General features: G+C 39.5%; 1 protein-coding gene across 3 annotated transcripts in view; it reads right to left on the reverse strand.

Moving 5' to 3' along the window:
- The window catches only part of GMPS (guanine monophosphate synthase), a 112,469-nt gene that overhangs the window by 23,621 nt on the left and 67,481 nt on the right, over positions 1–21,367 (reverse strand). For all 3 annotated transcript variants that reach the window (XM_082840348.1, XM_082840347.1, XM_082840349.1), the window contains 2 exons: positions 11,803–11,996; positions 11,235–11,400 (listed from right to left, as the gene is read on the reverse strand). In XM_082840348.1, coding sequence (XP_082696474.1) covers positions 11,235–11,400; positions 11,803–11,996 — 360 coding nt within the window. The remainder of the gene's footprint in view (positions 1–11,234; positions 11,401–11,802; positions 11,997–21,367) is intronic.

Here is a 21,367-nt window from a genome sequence, read left to right on the forward strand (position 1 = left end):
CACCTGTGAAGCCATGTGGTCCAGGACTTTTGTTTGCTGGAAGATTTTTAATCACAATTTCAATTTCTTTACTTGTGATTGATCTATTCATATTTTCTATTTCTTCCTGGTTCAGTCTTGGAAGGTTATACCTTTCTAAGAAGTTGTCTATTTCTTCCAGGTTGTCCATTTTATTGGCACAGAGTTGCTTGTAGCAGTCTCTTAGGATGCTTTGTATTTCTGCAGTGTCCATTGTAACATTCCCTTTTTCATTGCTAATTTTATTGATTTGAGTCCTCTCTCTCTTTTTCTTGATGAGTTTGGCTAAAGCTTCATCAATTTTGTTTATCTTCTCAAATAACCAGCTTTTAGTTTTATTGATCTTTGCTAGCATTCCCCCTTTTTTTTTCATTTATTTCTGATTTGAAAATGATTTCTTTCCTTCTACTAACTGGGTTTTGTTTGTTCTTCGTTCTGTAGTTCCTTTAGGTGTAAGATCAGATTGTTTATTTGAGATTTTTCTTGTTTCCTGAGATAGGATTGTATTGTTATAAACTTCCCTCTTAGAACTGCTTTCATTGCATCCCATAGGTTTTGGATTGTCGTGTTTTTGTTGTCATTTGTCTCTAGATATTTTCTGATTTCCTCTTTGATTTCTTCAGCGATCTCTTAGTTATTTAACTTATTGTTTAGCCTTCATGTGTTTGTGTTTTTTAACATTTTTCTCCCTGTAAGTGACTTCTAATCTCATAGCAGTGTGGTCGGAAAAGATGCTTCATATGATTTCAATTTTCTTAAATTTACCAAGGCTTGATTTGTGACCCAAGATGTGACCTAACCTGGAGAATGTTCTGTGTGCACTTGAGAAGAAAGTGTAATCTCCTGTTTTTGAATGGAATGTCCTATAAATATCAATTAACTCTATCTTGTCTATTGTGTCATTTAAAGCTTGTGCTTCCTTATTAATCTTCTGTCTGGATGATCTGCCCATTGGTGTAATGAGGTGTTAAAGCCCCTCACTATTACTGTGTTACTGTCAATTTCCTCTTTTATAGCTGTTAGCATTTGCCTTATGTACTGAGGTGCTCCTATGTTGGGTGCATATATATTTATAATTGTTATATATTCCTGGATTGCTCCCTTAATCATTATATGGTGACCTTCCTTGTCTCTTGCAACATTCTTTATTTTACAGTCTATTTTATCTGATATGAGTATTGCTATCCAGCTTTCCTTTGATATCCATTTGCATAGAGTATCTTTTTCCAACCCCTCACTTTCAATCTGTTTGTATCTGTAGGTGTGAAGTGGGTTTCTTGTAGACAGCATATATATGGGTCTTGCTTTTGTATCATTTCAGCGAGCCTGTGTCTTTTGGTTGGAGCATTTAATCCATTCACGTTTAAGGTAATTATCGATATGTATGTTTCTATTAATGTTTTTTTAATTGTTTTGGGTTTGTTTCTGTAGGTCCTTTTCTTCTCTTGTGTTTCCCACTTAGAGAAGTTCCTTTAGCATTTGTTGTAGAGCTGGTTTGCTAGTGCTGAATTCTCTTAGCCTTTGCTTGTCTGTAAAGCTTTTGATTTCTCCATTGAAATCGAATGTGATCCTTGCTAGCTAGAGTAATCTTGACTGTAGGTTCTTCCATTTCATCACTTTAAATATATCATGCCACTCCCTTCTGGCTTGTAGATTTTCTGCTGAGAAATCAGCTGTTAACCTTATGGGAGTTCCCTTGTATGTTCTTTGTCATTTTTCCCTTGTTGCTTTCAATAATATTTCTTTGTCTTTAATTTTTGTCAGTTTGTTTACTATGTGTCTCAGCGTGTTTCTCCTTGGGTTTATCCTGCCTGGGACTCTCTGCGCTTCCTGGACTTGGGTGGCATTTTCCTATCCCATGTTAGGGAAATTTATGATTATAATCTCTTCAAATATTTTCTCGGGTCCTTTATCTCTCTGTTCTCCTTCTGGGACCCCTAAAATGTGAATGTTGGTGCATTTAATGTTGTCCCAGAGGTCTCTTAGTCTGTCTTCATTTCTTTCCATTCTTTTTTCTTTATTCTGTTCCACGGCAGTGAATTCCACCATTCTGTCTTCCAGGTCACTTATCTGTTCTTCAGCCTCAGTTATTCTGCTACTGTTTCCGTCTAGTGTATTTTTCATTTCAGTTATTGTATTGTTCATCTGTTTGTTCTTTAATTCTTCTAGGTGTTTGTTCTTTAATTGTTCTAGGTCTTAGTTAAACATTTCTTGGATCATCTCAATCTTTGCCTCCATTCTTTTTCCAAGGTCCTGGATCATCTTCACTATTATTATTCTGAATTCTTTTCTTGGAAGGTTCCCTACCTTCACTTCATTTAATTGTTTTTCTGGGGTTTTATCTTCTTCCTTCATCTGATACACAGTCCTCTGCCTTTTCATTTTGTCTATCATTCTGTGAAGGTGGTTTTTGTTCCACAGGCTGCAGAATTGTAGTTTTTCTTCCTTCTGCTCTCTCTCCAAACCCCACACTCCAGAGGCCCCCCTTTGGCCGTGGTGCCTCTCCCCTTCCACAGAGGTCCTAAGCAGAGGCCCCGCCCCATGCTTGAACATCACCCTGCCTAGGCCCTGCCCCGAAGGTCTTTTCTGGCTGCATGTGTCCTGAGCCTAGCCCCCGCCTCCCACTCAAACGTCACCCCTGGCTGTCCTTTTAAAGAGCAAAGAATTTAAAAAACTAGGATCTTTATTTGGTAGCAAGGCTGAACAATTGGTGGGCTTCACTGTAAGATGCCAAGGCACCTGGCTACTTCACTGGAGAACACCAGTGAATTTGTGGGTCTTTCTCTTAAGCTGGCCAATTACGCAGAGAAGACACCTCCGATTTCCGGCTTATCAGCACTGTGATAGTTTGAATAGAGGAAGTGGCAAGGGGGAGGGAGATACCATTCAGTACATAAGACTTTTACTTCATCTTACTTCCACCCTCAGCTATGCCTGGTATTGAGATGCCCAAGAACAAAATCTCTCTTGTTAAGCCTAGAGTTTGTAGAGAATAAATCCACAGTCTTCTGATAAGGAGGGATAGCAGCAGTGTGTTCCTGTTTTAAGGAAAAAGGATCTGCTTCTCAGATTTTTAACCAATCCATTTTAGGCTAACCCAGTGAACCAGGCCCCATAGGGGAGTCAATGTTTCCAACTCTTGAGCCTACACGTAAGTCTTCTGTTTTGTTGGCTTCCTTCCCTCACCCCACACCCCAAGGTTTTGGAGTCCTCCATTCTACTATGACAGTTAACAAGGACAGATGCAGGTTTTTGTGTAGCTGAAACTTAAACAACTTGGGGGTCCTCTTCAAGAAAAAGAATAACAAATCAGGAGAGGGAGAAGATGGCGGAAGAGTAAGACGCGGAGATCACCTTCCTCCCCACAGATACATCAGAAATACATCTACACGTGGAACAACTCCTACAGAACACCTACTGAACGCTGGCAGAAGACCTCAGACCTCCCAAAAGACAAGAAACTCCCCACGTACCTGGGTAGGGCAAAAGAAAAAAGAATAAACAGAGACAATAGAATAGGGACAGGACCTGCACCAGTGGGAGGGAGCCGTGAAGGAAGAAAGGTTTCCACAAACTAGAAGCCCCTTCGCAGGCGGAGACTGCGGGTGGCGGAGCGGGGGAGCTTCGGAGCCATGGAGGAGAGCGCAGCAACAGGGGTGCAGAGGGCAAAGTGGAGAGATTTCCGCACAGAGGATCGGTGCTGACCAGCAGTCACCAGCCCCAGAGGCTGGTCTGCTCACCTGCTGGGGCAGGCGGGGCTGGGAACTGAGGCTCAGGCTTCGGTCTGAGCGCGGGGAGAGGACTGGTGGTGTGAACACAGCCTAAAGGGGTTAGTGCACCAAGACAAGCCAGGAGGGAGTCCAGGAAAAGTCTGGACCTGTCGAAGAGGCAAAAGACTTTTTCTTCCCTCTTTGTTTCCTGGTGCGCAAGGAAAGGGGATTAAGAGCGCTGCTTAAACGAGCTCCAGAGACAGGCTCCAGCCGCGGCTATCAGCACTGACCCCAGAGACAGGCATGGGACGCTAAGGCTGCTGCTGCCGCCACCAAGAAGCCTGTGTGCGAGCACAGGTCACTCTCCACACCTCCCTTCTGGGGAGCCTGTGCAGCCCGCTACTGCCACGGTCCAGGGATCCAGGGACAATTTCCCCAGGAGAATGCACGGCGCGCCTCAGGCTGGAGCAACGTCATGCCGGCCTCTGTCGCCGCAGGCTCGCCCCACACTCCCCCCACACTCCGTACCCCTCCCTCCCCCCGGGCTGAGTGAGCCAGAGCCCCCCAAATCAGCGGCTCCTTTAACCCTGTCCTGTATGAGTGAAGAACAGACACCCTCTGGCGACCTACACGCAGAGGCGGGGCCAAACCCAAAGCTGAACCCCGGGAGCTGTGCGAACAAAGAAGAGAAAGGGAAATCTCTCCCAGCAGCCTCAGGAGCAGCAGATTATATCTCCACAATCAACTTGATGTACCCTGCATCTGTGAAATACCTGAATAGACAACAAATCATCCCAAACTGAGGAGGTGGACATTGAGAACAAGATTTATGATTTTTTCCCCTTTTTCAATTTTTGTGACTGTGTATGTGTAGGCTTCTGTGTGAGATTTTGTCTGTGTAGCTTTGCTTTCACCATCTGTCCTAGGGTTCTATCTGTCCGTGTTTGTTATTTTTTTTACTTTTTAAATAATTTTTTTCTTAATAATAATTTTTTTATTTTAATAACTTTATTTTATTTTACCTTACTTTATGTTATTTTCTTTTATCCCCTTCCTCCCTCCCTCCCTTCCTTCCTTCCTTCCTCCCTCCCTCCCTTCTTTCCTTTTCCTCCTTTTCTTCCTTTCTTTCTACTTTTTCTCCCTTTTATTCTGAGCCGTGTGCATGAAAGGCTCTTGGTGCTGCAGCCTGGAGTCAATGCTGTGCCTCTGAGGTGGGAGAGCCAACTTCAGGACACTGATCCACAAGAGACCTCCCAGCTCCACGTAATATCAAATGGTGAAAATCTCCCAGAGATCTGCATCTCGACACCAGCACCCAGCTTCACTCAACGACCAGCAAGCTACAGTACTGGACACCCTATGCCAAACAACTAGCAAGACAGGAACACAACCCCACCCATTAGCAGAGAGGCTGTCTAAAATCATAATAAGTCCACAGACACCCCAAAACACACCACCAGACGTGGACCTGCTCACCAGAAAGACAAGATCCAGCCTCATCCACCAGAACACAGGCACTAGTCTCCTCCACCAGGAGGCCTACACAACCCACTGAACCAACTTTAGCCACTGGGGACAGACACCAAAAACAACGGGACTCCGAACCTGCAGCCTGCAAAAAGGAGAGACCAAACACAGTAAGATAGGCAAAATAAGAAGATAGAAAAACACACAGCTGATGAAGGAGCAAGATAAAAACCCACCAGACCTAACAAATGAAGAGGAAATAGGCAGTCTACCTGAAAAAGAATTCAGAATAATGATAGTAAACATGATCCAAAATCTTGGAAACAGAATACAGAAAATGCAAGAAACATTTAAAAAGGACCTAGAAGAACTAAAGACGAAACAAGCAATGATGAACAACACAATAAAAGAAATTAAAAATTCTCTAGGGCTTCCCTGGTGGCGCAGTGGTTGAGAGTCCACCTGGCGATGCAGGGGATGTGGGTTTGTGTCCCGGTCCGGGAGGATCCCACAAGCCGTGGAACGGCTGGGCCTGTGAGCCATGGCCGCTGGGCCTGCGCGTCCGGAGCCTGTGCTCTGCAGTGGGAAAAGCCACAGCAGTGAGAGGCCCGCATACCGCAAAAAAAACAAAACAAAACAAAAAGAAAACTCTAGAAGGGATCAATAGCAGAATAACTGAGGCAGAAGAACAGATAAGTGACCTGGACAATAAAGTAGTGGAAATAATTACTGCAGAGTAGATTAAAGAAAGGAGAAAAAAGGAACTGAGGACAGTCTCAGAGACCTCTGGGACAACATTAAATGCACCAACATTCGAATTATACGGGTTCCAGAAGAAGAGAAAAAAAAAGGGACTGAGAAAATATTTCAAGAGATTATAGTTGAAAACTTCCCTAATATGGGAAAGGAAATAGTTAATCAAGTCCAGGAAGCACATAGAGTCCCATACAGGATAAATCCAAGGAGAAACATGCCAAGACACATATTAATCAAACTGTCAAAGGTTATATACAAAGAACACATATTAAAAGCAGCAAGGGAAAAACAACAAATAACACACAAGGGAATCCCCATAAGGTTAACAGCTGATCTTTCAGCAGAAATTCTGCAAGCCAGAAGGGAGTGGCAGGACATATTTAAAGTGATGAAGGAGTAAAACCTACAACCAAGATGACTCTACCCAGCAAGGATCTCATTCAGATTTGATGGAGAAATAAAAACCTTTACAGACAAGCAAAAGCTGAGGGAGTTCAGCACCACCAAACCAGCTTTAAAACAAATGCTAAAGGATCTTCCCTAGGCAAGAAGCACAAGAGAATGAAAAGACCTACAATAACAAACCCAAAACAATTAAGAAAATGAGAATAGGGATGTACATATCGATAATTACCTTAAATGTAAATGGATTAAATGCTCCCACCAAAAGACACAGACAGGCTGAATGGATACAAAAACAAGACCCATATATATGCTGTATACAAGAGACCCGCTTCAGACCTAGAGACACATACAGACTGAAAGTGAGGGGATGGAAAAAGATATTCCATGCAAATTGAAACCAAAAGAATGCCGGAGTAGCAATTCACATATCAGACAAAATAGACTTTAAAATAAAGACTATTAGAAGAGACAAAGAAGGACACTACATAATACTCAAGGGATCGATCGAAGAAGATATAACAATTGTAAATATTTATGCACCCAACATAGGAGCACCTCAATACATAAGGCAAATACTAACAGCCAGAAAAGAGGAAACTGGGGTTTCCCTGGTGGCGCAGTGGTTGAGAGTCTGCCTGCCGATGCAGGGGACACGGGTTCGTGCCCGGTCCAGGAAGATCCCACATGCCGCGGAGCGGCCATGCCCATGAGCCATGGCCGCTGAGCCTGCATGTCCGGAGCCTGTGCTCCGCAACAGGAGAAGCCACAACAGTGAGAGGCCCTCATACCGAAAAAAAAAAAAAAAGATCTTCCAACCAACAGACGCCCAGGACCAGATGTCTTCACAGGCGAATTCTTTCAAACATTTAGAGAAGAGCTAACACCTATCCTTCTCAAACTCTTTCAAAATATAGCAGAGGGAGGAACACTCTCAAACTCATTCTACATGGCCACCATCACCCTGATACCAAAACCAGACAAGGATGTCACAAAGAAAGAAAACTACAGGCCAATTTCTCTGATGAACATAGATGCAAAAATCCTCAACAAAATACTAGTAAACAGAATCCAACAGCACATTAAATGGATCATACACCATGATCAAGTGGGGTTTATTCCAGGAATGCAAGGATTCTTCAATATACCTAAATCAATCAATGTGAGATACCATGTTAACAAATTGCAGGAGAAAAACCATATGGTCTTCCTCAATAGATGCAGAGAAAGCTTTCAACAAAATTCAACACCCATTTATGATAAAAACCCTCCAGAAAGTAGGCACAGAGGGAACTTTCCTCAACATAATAAAGGCCATATATGACAAACCCACAGCCAACATAGTCATCAATGGTGAGAAACTGAAACCATTTCCACTAAGATCAGGAACAAGGCAAGGTTGCCCACTCTCACTACTCTTATTCAACGTAGTTTTGGAAGTTTTATCCACAGCAAAAAGAGAAGAAAAGGAAATAAAAGGAATCCAAATCGGAAAAGAAGAAGTAAAGCTGTCACTGTTTGCAGATGACATGATACTATATACAGAGAATCCTAAAGATGCTACCAGAAAACTACTAGAGCTAATCAATGAATTCAGTAAAGTAGCAGGATACAAAATTAATGCACAGAAATCTCTTGCATTCCTATACACTAATGATGAAAAATCTGAAAGTGAAATCAAGAAAACACTCCCATTTACCATTGCAACAAATAGAATAAAATATCTAGGAATAAACCTATCTAAGGAGACAAAAGACCTGTATGCAGAAAATTATAAGACACTGATGAAAGAAATTAAAGATGATACAAATAGATGCAGAGATATACTATGTTCTTGGATTGGAAGAATCAACATTGTGAAAATGACTCTACTACCCAAAGCAACCTACAGATTCAATGCAATCCCTATCAAACTACCACGGGCATTTTTCACAGAACTAGAACAAAAAATTTCACAACTTGTATGGAAACACAAAAGACCCCGAATAGCCAAAGCAATCTTGAGAATGAAAAAAGGAGCCGGAGGAATTCAGGCTCCCTGACTTCAGACTATACTACAAAGCTACAGTAATCAAGACAGTATGGTACAGGCACAAAAACAGAAAGATAGATCAGTGGAACAGGATAGAAAGCCCAGAGATAAACCCATGCATATATGGTCACCTTATCTTTGATAAAGGAGGCAGGAATGTCCAGTGGAGAAAGGACAGCCTCTTCATAAGTGGTGCTGGGAAAACTGGATAGGTACATGTAAAAGTATGAGATTAGATCAGTCCCTAACAACGTACACAAAAATAAACTCAAAATGGATTAAAGACCTAAATGTAAGGCCAGAAACTATCAAACTCTTAGAGGAAAATATAGGCAGAACACTCTATGACATAAATCACAGCAAGATCCTTTTTGACCCATCTCCTAGAGAAATGGAAATAAAAACAAAAATAAACAAATGGGACCTAATGAAACTTCAAAGCTTTTGCACAGCAAAGGAAACCATAAACAAGACCAAAAGACAACCCTCAGAATGGGAGAAAATATTTGCAAATGAAGCAATTGACAAAGGATTCATCTCCAAAATTTATAAGCAGCTCATGCAGCTCAATAACAAAAAAACAAACAACCCAATCCAAAAATGGGCAGAAGACCTAAATAGACATTTCTCCAAAGAACATATACAGACTGCCAACAAACACATGAAAGAATGCTCAACATCATTAATCATTAGAGAAATGCAAATCAAAACTACAATGAGATATCATCTCACACCAGTCAGGATGGCCATCATCAAAAAATCTAGAAACAATAAATGCTGGAGAGGGTGTGGAGAAAAGGGAACTCTCTTGCACTGTTGGTGGGAATGTAAGTTGATACAGCCACTGTAGAGAACAGTATGGAGGTTCCTTAAAAAACTACAAATAGAGCTACCATATGACCCAGCAATCCCACTACTGGGCATATACCCTGAGAAAACCATAATTCAAAAAGAGTCATGTACCAAAATGTTCATTGCAGCTCTATTTACAATAGCCTGGAGATGGAAACAACCTAAGTGTCCATCATCGGATGAATGGATACACAAGATGTGGCACATATATACAATGGAATATTACTCAGCCATAAAAAGAAATGAAATTGAGCTATTTGTAATGAGGTGGATGGACCTAGAGTCTGTCATACAGAATGAACTAAGTCATAAAGACAAATACTGTATGCTAACCCATATATATGGAATTAAAAAAAAAATGTCATGAAGAACCTAGAGGTAAGACAGGAATAAAGACACAGACCTACTAGAGAATGGACTTGAGGATATGGGGAGGGGGAAGGGTATTCTGTGACAAAGTAAGAGAGTGCCATGGACATATATACACTACCAAACGTAAAACAGATAGCTAGTGGGAAGCAGCCGCATAGCACAGGTAGATCAGCTCGGTGCTTTGTGACCACCTAGAGGGGTGGGATAGGGAGGGTGGGAGGGTGGGAGACACAAGAGGGAAGAAATATGGGAACATATGTACATGTTTAACTGTTTCACTTTGTTATAAAGCAAAAACTAACACACCATTGTAAAGCAATTATACTCCAGTAAAGATGTATTAAAAAAAAGAATAATAAATCAGGCATTTTTTAAAATCACAAATTAATACTACCACGGCTAACACAGACTATACACAGAAACACTGCAAATCACAAATATAGCACCAAACCCAGACTAAATGTATCCCCAACTCAACGTTTTCTTAGTGTAATCCCAAAATGCCTGCAGCCACTACAAACCCACCCAAAAGAGAGCAAGTTAGAGTGGAAAGAAAAAGTAATCTAAATTAACAGCCAATTGACAAATAACACTAAATATTTTCTGGAAGAATGTACATAAAACATTATCCCAGAAAATTCTGAGAAAGTATAGTAATGAAAGGACATAAATCCAACCATAGATTAAAATGTACTATGAAACTGTCATGATTAAAACAATTTGGTACTATTTTACATACTGGAGTTAATTTATGAGAAATTACATTGAGGCAACTAGCTAATGCTTGGGAAGAAAAGAAAAAACGTTAATAGCCCCTAATTCCTTATATAATCAATATAAATAAATAAATAAAAATAAAGTAAATTAACGGCAAATTATTAAAATATCTTACTTTCAAATTGCATAAAAATTGTAACTATGAGAAGACACTACTAGGTTCCTTCCCCAGAGTTTGGTAAAGGCTTGGCTAGTGAGCAGTACTGAAATTTAAGCTTCATTAGCTTAACGGACAAAATCTGCATAATCCATCTGCTTTTCACTTTCCAACATTTTTTTGAAACCATCAGACTGCTATTACCTCCTCCCTATTCCTCATTCTTCTGGCATTATACTTGTTTTATGCCTGTACTGTTATTTTAGTGACGTTTCCAAAGGAGGAAGAAATAGACTCATCTTTACTTCATGTTTAACTACAACTCTTCATTTTATACTCAACCTTTTGGCATCTATTCCACTTAAATCAATAATATGTAGTTTATATCATTAAACTACTGACTTAATTTCATTATAGCTATTGCTTACATCTTGTTTTTTTAAAGTATAAAAGATATCCACAAATGTAAAAGCAGTTAAGGCCTAAGAAGATGAACAGAAAAAACAGAATAGTAGCTGGAAAAAGGTAACTTACTGATCTATATATAACATTAGGAGTAATCAAGTTTCCAAATTTATATTGTGATCCCTCTTGAACCAAAAGTAATTACAAGGTAAAAATAAAAAACATTTTCAACCATAAGCTTAGTGGGAAAACTGTACTTAGTTAAGGCAGTGTGCTCACTTAATCATACGCTAGATTTGATTAAACAAGTTCTGACATGTAAATTAACTCTTCTGGAGTTCAATACCTTTGACTTGAATTCCAAGCTTTTTGAGGGCCTCTTCAACAGACTGACTTTCTCGTTTTCTCATAAAGCCATTATCAATGTGCACAGCAATGACTTGCTCTTGGTTCAAAGCACGATTCAACAAAGCTGTACAAACTGTTGAGTCTACTCCACCACTGAGCAAAACCTACAGGGTGAAATGAAAAGTCAAACTGAGTAGAATAAGGAAAAAGAAGCTAAGTTATCAGCTTAAATCACAACCTAAAAACACTGTTTGGGGAATTCCCTGGCGGTCCAGTGGTAAGGACTCCATGCTTACTGCCAAGGACCCAGGTTCAATCCCTGGTCGGGGAACTAAAATTCCACAAGCTGTGCAGCACAGCCAAAAAAAGCAAAACAACAAAACAAAAACAAAAAACCACTGTCTGTACGAAAGGTATGTATGGTAACTGAAAGAACACACTGAAACAGTGCAACTCAAAAGCACATGATCACCCAGTCAAAATTTAAGGGCTATGCTGAGTAAGCCAACTCTGAGTTCTAATATCACTGACATAAATTTATAGACTTTCAAATATAAATTGCTTACCAAAACTTTTGATGTGCCGACTCTCTCTTTGATCTCTCGAAGGCACTCAAGTTCTCTGTTCTGCACAGTGAAGGTCCCACTGCACCCAGCTATGTCGAAGAGGAAATTTTTCAGTATTATTTTCCCATTTTCTGTAAGGCCAACTTCAGGGTGGAACTGGGCTCCATATAATTTTTTAGATTCATTTGCTATACCTTTATAGGGAAAATAATCATAAATTAGAATTTTTTCCTATTGAACAGACTCAACCAGAACCCACAGTAATTCCTCACAATTTCTTCCTCCATAAATGTGGAAACTGATACAAATTAGTGGATTTTTAGCTATGGGGAAAAAAATACAAATAAAAACTACATTGCCATGGTACAGCTTTATAAAGGTCTTTCCTTATACAGCAATTAATGAACTACATGACCTTGAAATAAGTCCTACAGAGATAATTCACAGTACCCTCAGTTCTCTACCTAGGTTACTGCAATTGTCTTATCTATTTAATGCAGTGATAACTCGATTTTAGATCTCAGTCCCATATGCCTTCACATGCAATGTGCAGGTACCAATTTTCTATATTAGAAAATCCTCATACATTAAACCTATCAGAATATTCTAAGTGTTTCTTTCTTGGGTACTATTAACCAAATATAACTTCACTGACTTGATTAATGTGTTTCTGACACTTTATCATCTATAAAGCAGCAGATATTAGGCTAAATGTTTTACATAGACATGTACTACTCCGTATCTATGGCTCTGAGATATTATTCCAGGGTTTCAACATCCAACAATCAGTGTTATATACCACATAAACAAAATGAGGGATAAAAATAATATGGTCATCTCAATAGATACAGAAAAAGCAAAAGATAAAATTCAACATCATACATGATAAAAACTCTCAACAAACTGGTAGAGAAGGAACGTACCTCAACATAATAAAGGCCATATACAACAAGTCCACAATTAACATACTCAGTGGTGAAAAGCTTTTCCTCTAAGATCAGGAACAAAACAAGAATTCAACAAAATATTGGACATCCTAGCCAGACCAGTCAGGCTAGAAGAAAGAAATAAAATCATCCAAATTGAAAACGAAGAAGTAAAACTGTCTCTATTTGCAGATGCCACAACACTGTCTCTAGGAAACCCTAGAGATTCTAACAAAATGCTGTTAGAACTAATAAATTATTTCAGCAAGCTTGCAGAAAAGAAAACCAACCTACAGAAATCAATTGTGTGTGTACTAACAACAAACTGTCAGCAGGAAAAATTAAGAAAACATTGCCATCAACAAAATCAAAAACAATAAAACACTTAGGAATAAATTTAACCAAAAAGGTCAAAGAGCTGTACACTGAACATTGTAAGACCTTGATGAAAGAAACTGAGGAAGGAACAAATAAAAAGATATTCCATGTTCATGGATTAGAAGAATTACTACTATTAAAATGTCAATTCTCACCAAAGTAATCTACAGATTCAATTCAATCTCTATCAAAAGTGGCAAAGTATAAAAGTGGTGACCTAGGGACTGGGGGACGAGGGGAATAGGGAGAGGTTGGTTAAAGAGTACAAATTCTTGGGTTTAAGATGAATAAGGTCTGAGGAGCTAATGTATAATATGGTGACTATAGCTGGTAGCAAATTTCAGTGATCCAATACAGTGTTAAGAGAGTAGAAATTAAATGTTCTCACCAAAAAAAAGTAATACAGTTGACCCTTGAACAATGCAAGGCTTAGGGCTACCTACCCTTTGTGCAGTCAAAAATCTGCATATAACTTTACAGTCAGCCCTCTGGATCTGCAATTCCACATCCACAGTTTCAACCAACCACATATCACATAGTACTGAAGGAAATATTTAGCCAAAAAAAAATCCACGTATAAGTTGACCCACACAGTTCAAAACCGTGTTTTTCAAGGATCAACTGTATGTGAGCCGATGGATGGGTTAATTAACTCAGTGGGGAAAAATCCTTTCACAATGTATATCAAATCATCACATTGTATCCTTTAAATATTTTACAGTTTTGTCAAATATACCTCAATAAAGCTGGAAAACTTAAATTTTAAAAAAACTTGGGAGAAAAAAACCCACCAACCTAAAATTCTGTGTCCTGAGAAACTACCCTTCAAAAATGCAAGAAAAATAAAAAACTTTCTCAAATGAACAAAAATTGAGGCCATTTGTTGCCAGGAGACTACCTTGCAAGAAATATTAAAAGAAGTTCTTTAGGAAGATTGGTTCAACATGGTGGAGCAGGGCTTCCCTGGTGGCGCAGTGGTTGAGAGTCCACCTGCCAATGCAGGGGACGTGGGTTCGTGCCCTGGTCCGGGAAGACCCCACATGCTGCGGAGTGGCTGGCCCCGTGAGCCGTGGCCGCTGAGGCTGCGCGTCCGGAGCCTGTGCTCCACAACGGGAGAGGTCACAACAGTGAGAGGCCCGCGTACCGCAAAACAAAACAGAACAGAACAAAACACAAAACAAACAAACAAAAAAGATGGTGGAGCAGAAGGATGTGCACTCACTCCCTCTTGCAAGAGCACTGGAATCACAACTAACTGCTGAACAATAACTGACAGGAAGACACTGGAACTCATCAAATAAGATACCCCACATCCAAAGAAAAAGGAGAAGCCACAATGAGATGGTAGGAGGGGCGCAATCACAATAAAATCAAAAACCATAACTGCAAGGTGGGTGACTCACAAACTGGAGAACAATTACACCACAGAAGTCCACCCACTGGAGTGAAGGTTCTGAGCCCCACGTCAGGCTTCCCAACCTGGGGGTATGGCAATGGGAGGAGAAATTCCTAGAGAATCAGACTTTGAAGGCTAGCGTGATTTGACTGCAGGACTTTGACAGGACTGGAAGGAACAAGAGACTCCACTCTTGGAGGGCACACACTAAGTAGTGTGCACGTCGGGACCCAGGGGAAGGAGCAGTGACCCACAGGAGACTGAACCAGACCTACCTACTAGTGTTGGAAGGTCTCCTGCAGAGGTGGGGGGTGGCTGTGGCTCACCATAGGCACAAGGACACTGACAACAGAAGCTCTGGGAAGTATTCCTTGGCTTGAGCCCTCCCAGAGTCTGCCATTAGCCCCACCAAAGAGCCAGGTAGGCTCCAGTGCTCGGTCAACTCAGGCCAAAAAACCAACAGGGAGGGAACTCAGCCCCACTCATCAGCAGACAAGCAGATTACAGTTTTACTGAGCTATGTCCACCAGAGCAATACAGAGCTCTACCCACCACCAGTGCATCCCATCAGGAAGCTTGCACAAGACACTTAGACAGCCTCATCCACCAAAGGGCAGACAGCAGAAGCAAGAAGATCTACAATTCTGCAGCCTGTAGAAGGAAAACCACATTCACAGAAAGATAGATTGGATGAAAAGGCAAATGACTTTGTACCAGATGAAGGAACAACATAAAACCCCAGAAAAACAACTAAATGGAGACAGGCAACCTTCCAGAAGAGGAATTCAGAATAATGATGGTGAAGATGATCCAGGACCTCGGAAAATGAATGGAGGCAAAGATCGAGAAGATCCAAAAATGTTTAACTAAGACCTGTAAGAATTAAAGAACAAACACCTAGAAGAATTAAAGAACAAAAAAACAGATATGAACAATACAATAACTGAAATGAAAAATACACGAGAAGGAAACAACAGCAGAATAACTGAGGTCGAAGAACGGATAAGTGACCTGGAAGAGAGAATGGTGGAATTCACTGCCACAGAACAGAATAAAGAAAAAAGAATGAAAACAAATGAAGACAGCCTAAGAGATCTCTGGAACAACATTAAACACCACAACATTTGCATTACAGGGGTCCCAGAAGGAGAACAGAGAGAGAAAGGACCCAAGAAAATATTTGAAGAGATTATACTTGAAAACTTCCCTAACATGGGAAAGGAAATAGCCATCCAAATCCAGGAAGAGCACAGAGTCCCAGGCAGGATAAACCCAAGGAGAAACAAGCCAACACACATAATCAATTTGAGAAAAATTCAAGACAAAGAAAAATTATTGAAAGCAACAAGGGAAAAACAACAAAGAACATACAAGGGAACTCCCATAAGGTTAAGAGCTGATTTCTCAGCAGAAACTCTACAAGGCAGAAGGGAGTGGCAGGACATGTTTAAAGGGATGAAAGGGAAGAAACTACAATCAAGATTACTCTAGCCAGCAAGGATCTCATTCAGATTCGACAGAGAAATCAAAAGCTTTACAGACAAGCAAAAGCTAAGAGAATTCAGCACCACCAAAGCAGCTCTACAACAAATGCTAAAGGAACTTTCTCTAAGTGGGAAACATAAGAGAAGAAAAGGACCTACAAAAACAAACCCAAAACAATTAAGAAAATGTTAATAGGAACATACATATCGATAATTACTTTAAATGTGAATGGATTAAATGCTCCAACCAAAAGACACAGGCTCGCTGGATGGATACAAGAGCAAGACCCATATATATACTGTCTACAAGAGACTCACATCAGACCTACAGACACATACAGACTGAAAGTGAGGGGATGGAAAAAGATATTCCATGCAAATGGAAATCAAAAGAAAGCAGGAGTAGCAATACTTGTATCACATAAAACAAACTTTAAAATAAAGAATGTTACAAGAGACAAGGAAGGATGATCAAGGGGGGATCAATCCAAGAAGAAAATATAACCATTATAAATCTATAGGCACCCAACATAGTAGCACCCCAATACGTAAGGTAACTGCTAACAGCTATAAAAGAAGAAATCCACAGTAACACAACAGTGGGGGACTTTAACAACTCACTTACACGAACAGACATATCATCCAGACAGAAAATTAATAAGGAAACACAAGCTTTAAATGACACAATAGACAAGATACAGTTAATTGATATTTATAGGACATTCTATCCAAAAACAGCAGATTACACTTTCTTCTCATTTGCACATGGAACATTCTCCAGGATATATCACATCATGGGTCACAAATTGAGCCTTGGTAAATTTAAGAAAATTGAAATCATATCAACATCTTTTCCAAGCACAATGCTATGAGAGTAGAAATGAATTACAGGGGGGAAAAAACCCATAAAAAACACAAACATGTGGAGACTAAACAATAAGTTACTAAATAACCAAGAGATCACTTAAGAAATCAAAGAGGAAATACAAAAATACCTAGAGACAAGTGACAGCGAAAACACAATGATCCAAAACCTATGGGATGCAGCAAAAGCAGTGCTAAGAGGGAAGTTTATAGCAATACAATCCTACCTCAAGAAACAAGAAAAATCTCAAATAAACAATCTAACCTTACACCTAAAGGAACTACAGAAGAAGAACAAACAAAACCCAAAGTTCGTAGAAGGAAAGAAATCATAAAGATCAGAGTATAAATAAATGAAATAGAAACAAAGAAAACAATAGCAAGATCAGTAAAACTAAAAGCTGGTTCTTTAAGAAGATAAACAAAGTTGATAAACCATTGGCCAGACTCATCAAGAAAAAGAGGGAGAGGACTCAAATCAATAAAATTAGAAATGAAAACGGAGAAGTTACAACAGTCACCGCAGAAATACAATGCATCCTAAAATTCTACTACAAGCAATTCCATACCAATAAAATGGACAACCTGGAAGAAATGGATATAACCTTCCAAGACTGAACCAGGAAGAAATAGAAAATATGAACAGACCAATCACAAGTAATGAAATTGAAACTGTGATTAAAAATCTTCCAACAAACAAAAGTCAAGGTCCAGACGGCTTCACAGGTGAATCCTATCAAACATTTAGAGACGAGCTAACACCCATCCTTCTCAAAGTCTTCCAAAAAATTGCAGAGGAAGGAACAATCCCAAACTCATTCTATGAGGCCACCACCACCCTAATACCAAAACCAGACAAAGATACTACAAAAAAAGAAAATTACAGACCAATATCAATGATGAATACTGATGCAAAAATCCTCAACAAAATACTAGCAAACAGAATCCAACAACACATTAAAAGGATAATACACCCATGATCAAGTGGGATTTATCCCAGGGATGCACGGATTCTTCAATATATGCATATCAATCAATGTGATACACCATATTAACAAACTGAAGAATAAAAACCATATGATCATTTCAATAGATGCAGAAAAAGCTTTTGACAAAATTCAACACCCATATATGATAAAAACTATCCAGAAAGTGGGCATAGAGGGAACCTACCTCAACATAATAAAAGCCATATATGACAAACCCACAGCAAACATCATTCTCAATGGTGAAAAAATGAAAGCATTTCCTCTAAGACCAGGAACATGAGAAGGATATCCACTCTCACCACTATTATTCAACATAGTTTTGGAAGTCCTAGCCATGGCAATCAGAGAAGAAAAACAAATAAAAGGAATACAAATTGGAAAAGAAGAAGTAAAACTGCCACTGTTTGCAAATAACACATTATACATAGAGAATCCTAGAGATGACAGCAGAACACTAGTAGAGCTAATGAACGAATCCGGTAAAGTTGCAGGATGCAAAATTAATGCACAGAAATCTCTTGCATTCCTATAAACTAACAACAGAAGATCAGAAAGAGAAATTAAGGAAACAATCCCATTCACCACTGCAACAAACAGAATAAAATACCTAGGAATAACCCTGCCTAAGGAGTTAAAAGACCTGTACTCTGAAAACTATAAGACACTGATGAAAGAAATCAAAGATGACACTAACACATGCAGAGATATACCATGTTCTTGGTATGGAAGAATCAATATTGTGAAAAGGACTGTACTACCCAAGGCAATCTACAGGTTCAATGCAATTCCTATCAAATTACCAGTGGCATTTTTTACAGAACTAGAACAATAGAACTTAAAATTCGGAGACACAAAAGACCCCGAATAGCCAAAGCAGTCTTGAGGGAAAAAAACGGAGCTGGAGAATCACAATCCCTGACTTCAGACTATACTACAAAGCTACAGTAATCAAGACAATATGGTACTGGCACAAAAACAGAAATATAGATCAATGGAACAGGATAGAAAACCCAGGGATAAACCCACGCATATATGGTCACCTTATCTTTGATAAAGGAGGCAAGAATATACAATGGAAAAAAGACAGCCTCTTCAATAAGTGGTGCTGGGAAAAGAGGACAGCTACATGTAAAAGAATGTAATTAGGGCTTCCCTGGTGGCGCAGTGGTTGAGAGTCCGCCTGCCGATATAGGGGACATGGGTTCGTGCCCCGGTCCGGGAAGATCTCACATGCCGCGGAGTGGCTAGGCCTGTGAGCCATGGCCACTAAGCCTGTGCGTCCGGAGCCTGTGCTCTGCAATGGGAGAGGCCACAACAGTGAGAGGCCCGCATATCAGGGAAAAAAAAAAAAAAAAGAATGAAATTAGAACACTCCCTAACTCCATACACAAAAATAAACTCAAAATGGATTAGAGACCTAAATGTAAGACCAGACACTATAAAACTCTTAGAGGAAAACATAAGAACACTGTTTGACATAAATCACAGCAATGACTTTTTTGACCCACCTCCTAGAGTAATGGAAATAAAAACAAAAATAAACAAATGGGACCTAATGAAACTTAAAAGCTTTTGCACAACAAAGGAAACTATAAACAAGACAAAAAGACAATCTTCAGAATGGGAGAAAATATTTGCAAATGAATCAACGGACAAAGGATTAATCTCCAAAATATATAAACAGCTCATGCAGCTCAATAGTAAAAAAAACAAACAACCCAATTAAAAAATGGGCAGAAGACCTAAATAGACATTTCTCCAAAGAAGACATGCAGATGGCCAAGAGGCTCATGAAAAGCTGTTCAACACCACTAATTATTAGAGAAATGCAAATCAAAACTACAATGAGATATCACCTCACACCAGTTAGAATGGGCATCATCAGAAAATTTACAAACAGCAAATGGTGGAGAGGGTGTGGGGATAAGGGATCCCTCTTGCACTGTCGGTGGGAATGTAAACTGATACAGCCACTATGGAGAACAGTATGGAGGTTCCTTAGAAAACTAAAAATAGAACTACTGTATGACCCAGCAATCCCACTACTGGCCACATACCCAGAGAAAACTATAATTCAAAAAGACACACGCACCCCAATGTTCATTGCAGCACTATTTACAATAGCCAGGTCATGGAAGCAACCTAAATACCTATCGACAGACAAATGGATAAAGAAGATGTGGTACATATATACAATGGAACACTCAGCCATAAAAAGGAATGAAATTGGGTCATTTGTAGAGATGTGGATGGATGTAGAGACTGTCATACAGAGTGAAGTCAGAAAGAGAAAAACAAGTATTGTATAATAATGCATATATGTGCAACCTAGAAAAATGGTACCAAGGAATTGGTTTGCATGGCAGAAAATAAAGACACAGATGTGGGCTTCCCTGGTGGCGCAGTGGTTGGGAGTCCGCCTGCCGGTGCAGGGGAAGTGGGTTCGTGCCCCGGTCCGGGAGGGTCCCATGTGCCGCGGAGCAGCTGGGCCTGTGAGCCATGGCCGCTGGGCCTGTGTGTCCGGAGCCTGTGCTCCGTGGCGGTGAGAGGCCCGCGTACCGCAAAAAAAACAAACAAACCAAAAAAAACATTTAAAAAGACACAGATGTAGAGAACCAACGTACTGACACCAAGGGGGGAAAGTGGTGGTGGGGGGGATGAATTGGGAGATTGGGATTGACATGTATACACTAATATGCATAAAATAGGTAACTAATAAGAACCTGCTGTATAAAAAAAATAAACAAAATAAAATTCAAAAACAAAGTTCTTTAGAGAGAAGGAAAATGATAAAGATCAGAAACTTGGATCTACATAAAAAAGAGCATCAGAGCAGGAGTATAGGTAAAATTAAAATTTTCTTCTTCCTACTTGATGTAATAGATAACTGTATTCAGAATAATAGCAACAGTGATACAATTATGTATGCTTATAGACAGATATGCTTATTCATGCTTACTTATAAGTGAAATGAACTGACAGCAATGTACAAGGGATGAGAGGAAAGAATTAGGTTTATTTTGTTATTATAAGGTACACTACTTGTGAAGTGGTACAGTGTTATTTCAAAGAGAATTTGGGTTAGTTGTAAATGTATATTGTAAAATCTAGAGCAACTTTTTCTTAAAAAAGTAAAAAAAAGAAATAGAACTGATATGCAGAAAAGAGAAAATGGGATCACATAAAATGCTCAATTAAAACCACAAAAGGCAGAAAAAGAACAGAAGATAAAAATATGAACAAAGAACAAGGACAACAAATAAACAGTAACAGATATGGTAGATATTAATCCAACACTATCAATAATCACTTTAAACTCCAATAGTCTAAATGCATCAATTAAAAGACAGAGGTTGTCATAGTGGATCAAGAAGAAAACCTAACTATATATGTTGTCTACAAGAAATCCACTTTAAAGACACAGATCAAAAGTATATGGACGGAGAATGATATATCATGATAACACTAATTATAAGATAGCATGAGTAGATACATTAATGTCAAACAGAGCAGACTTCAGCCAAGAAA

Source organism: Leucopleurus acutus, assembly GCF_964270905.1.
Source record: "Leucopleurus acutus genome assembly, chromosome: 5".
Lineage (NCBI taxonomy): Eukaryota > Metazoa > Chordata > Mammalia > Artiodactyla > Delphinidae > Leucopleurus > Leucopleurus acutus.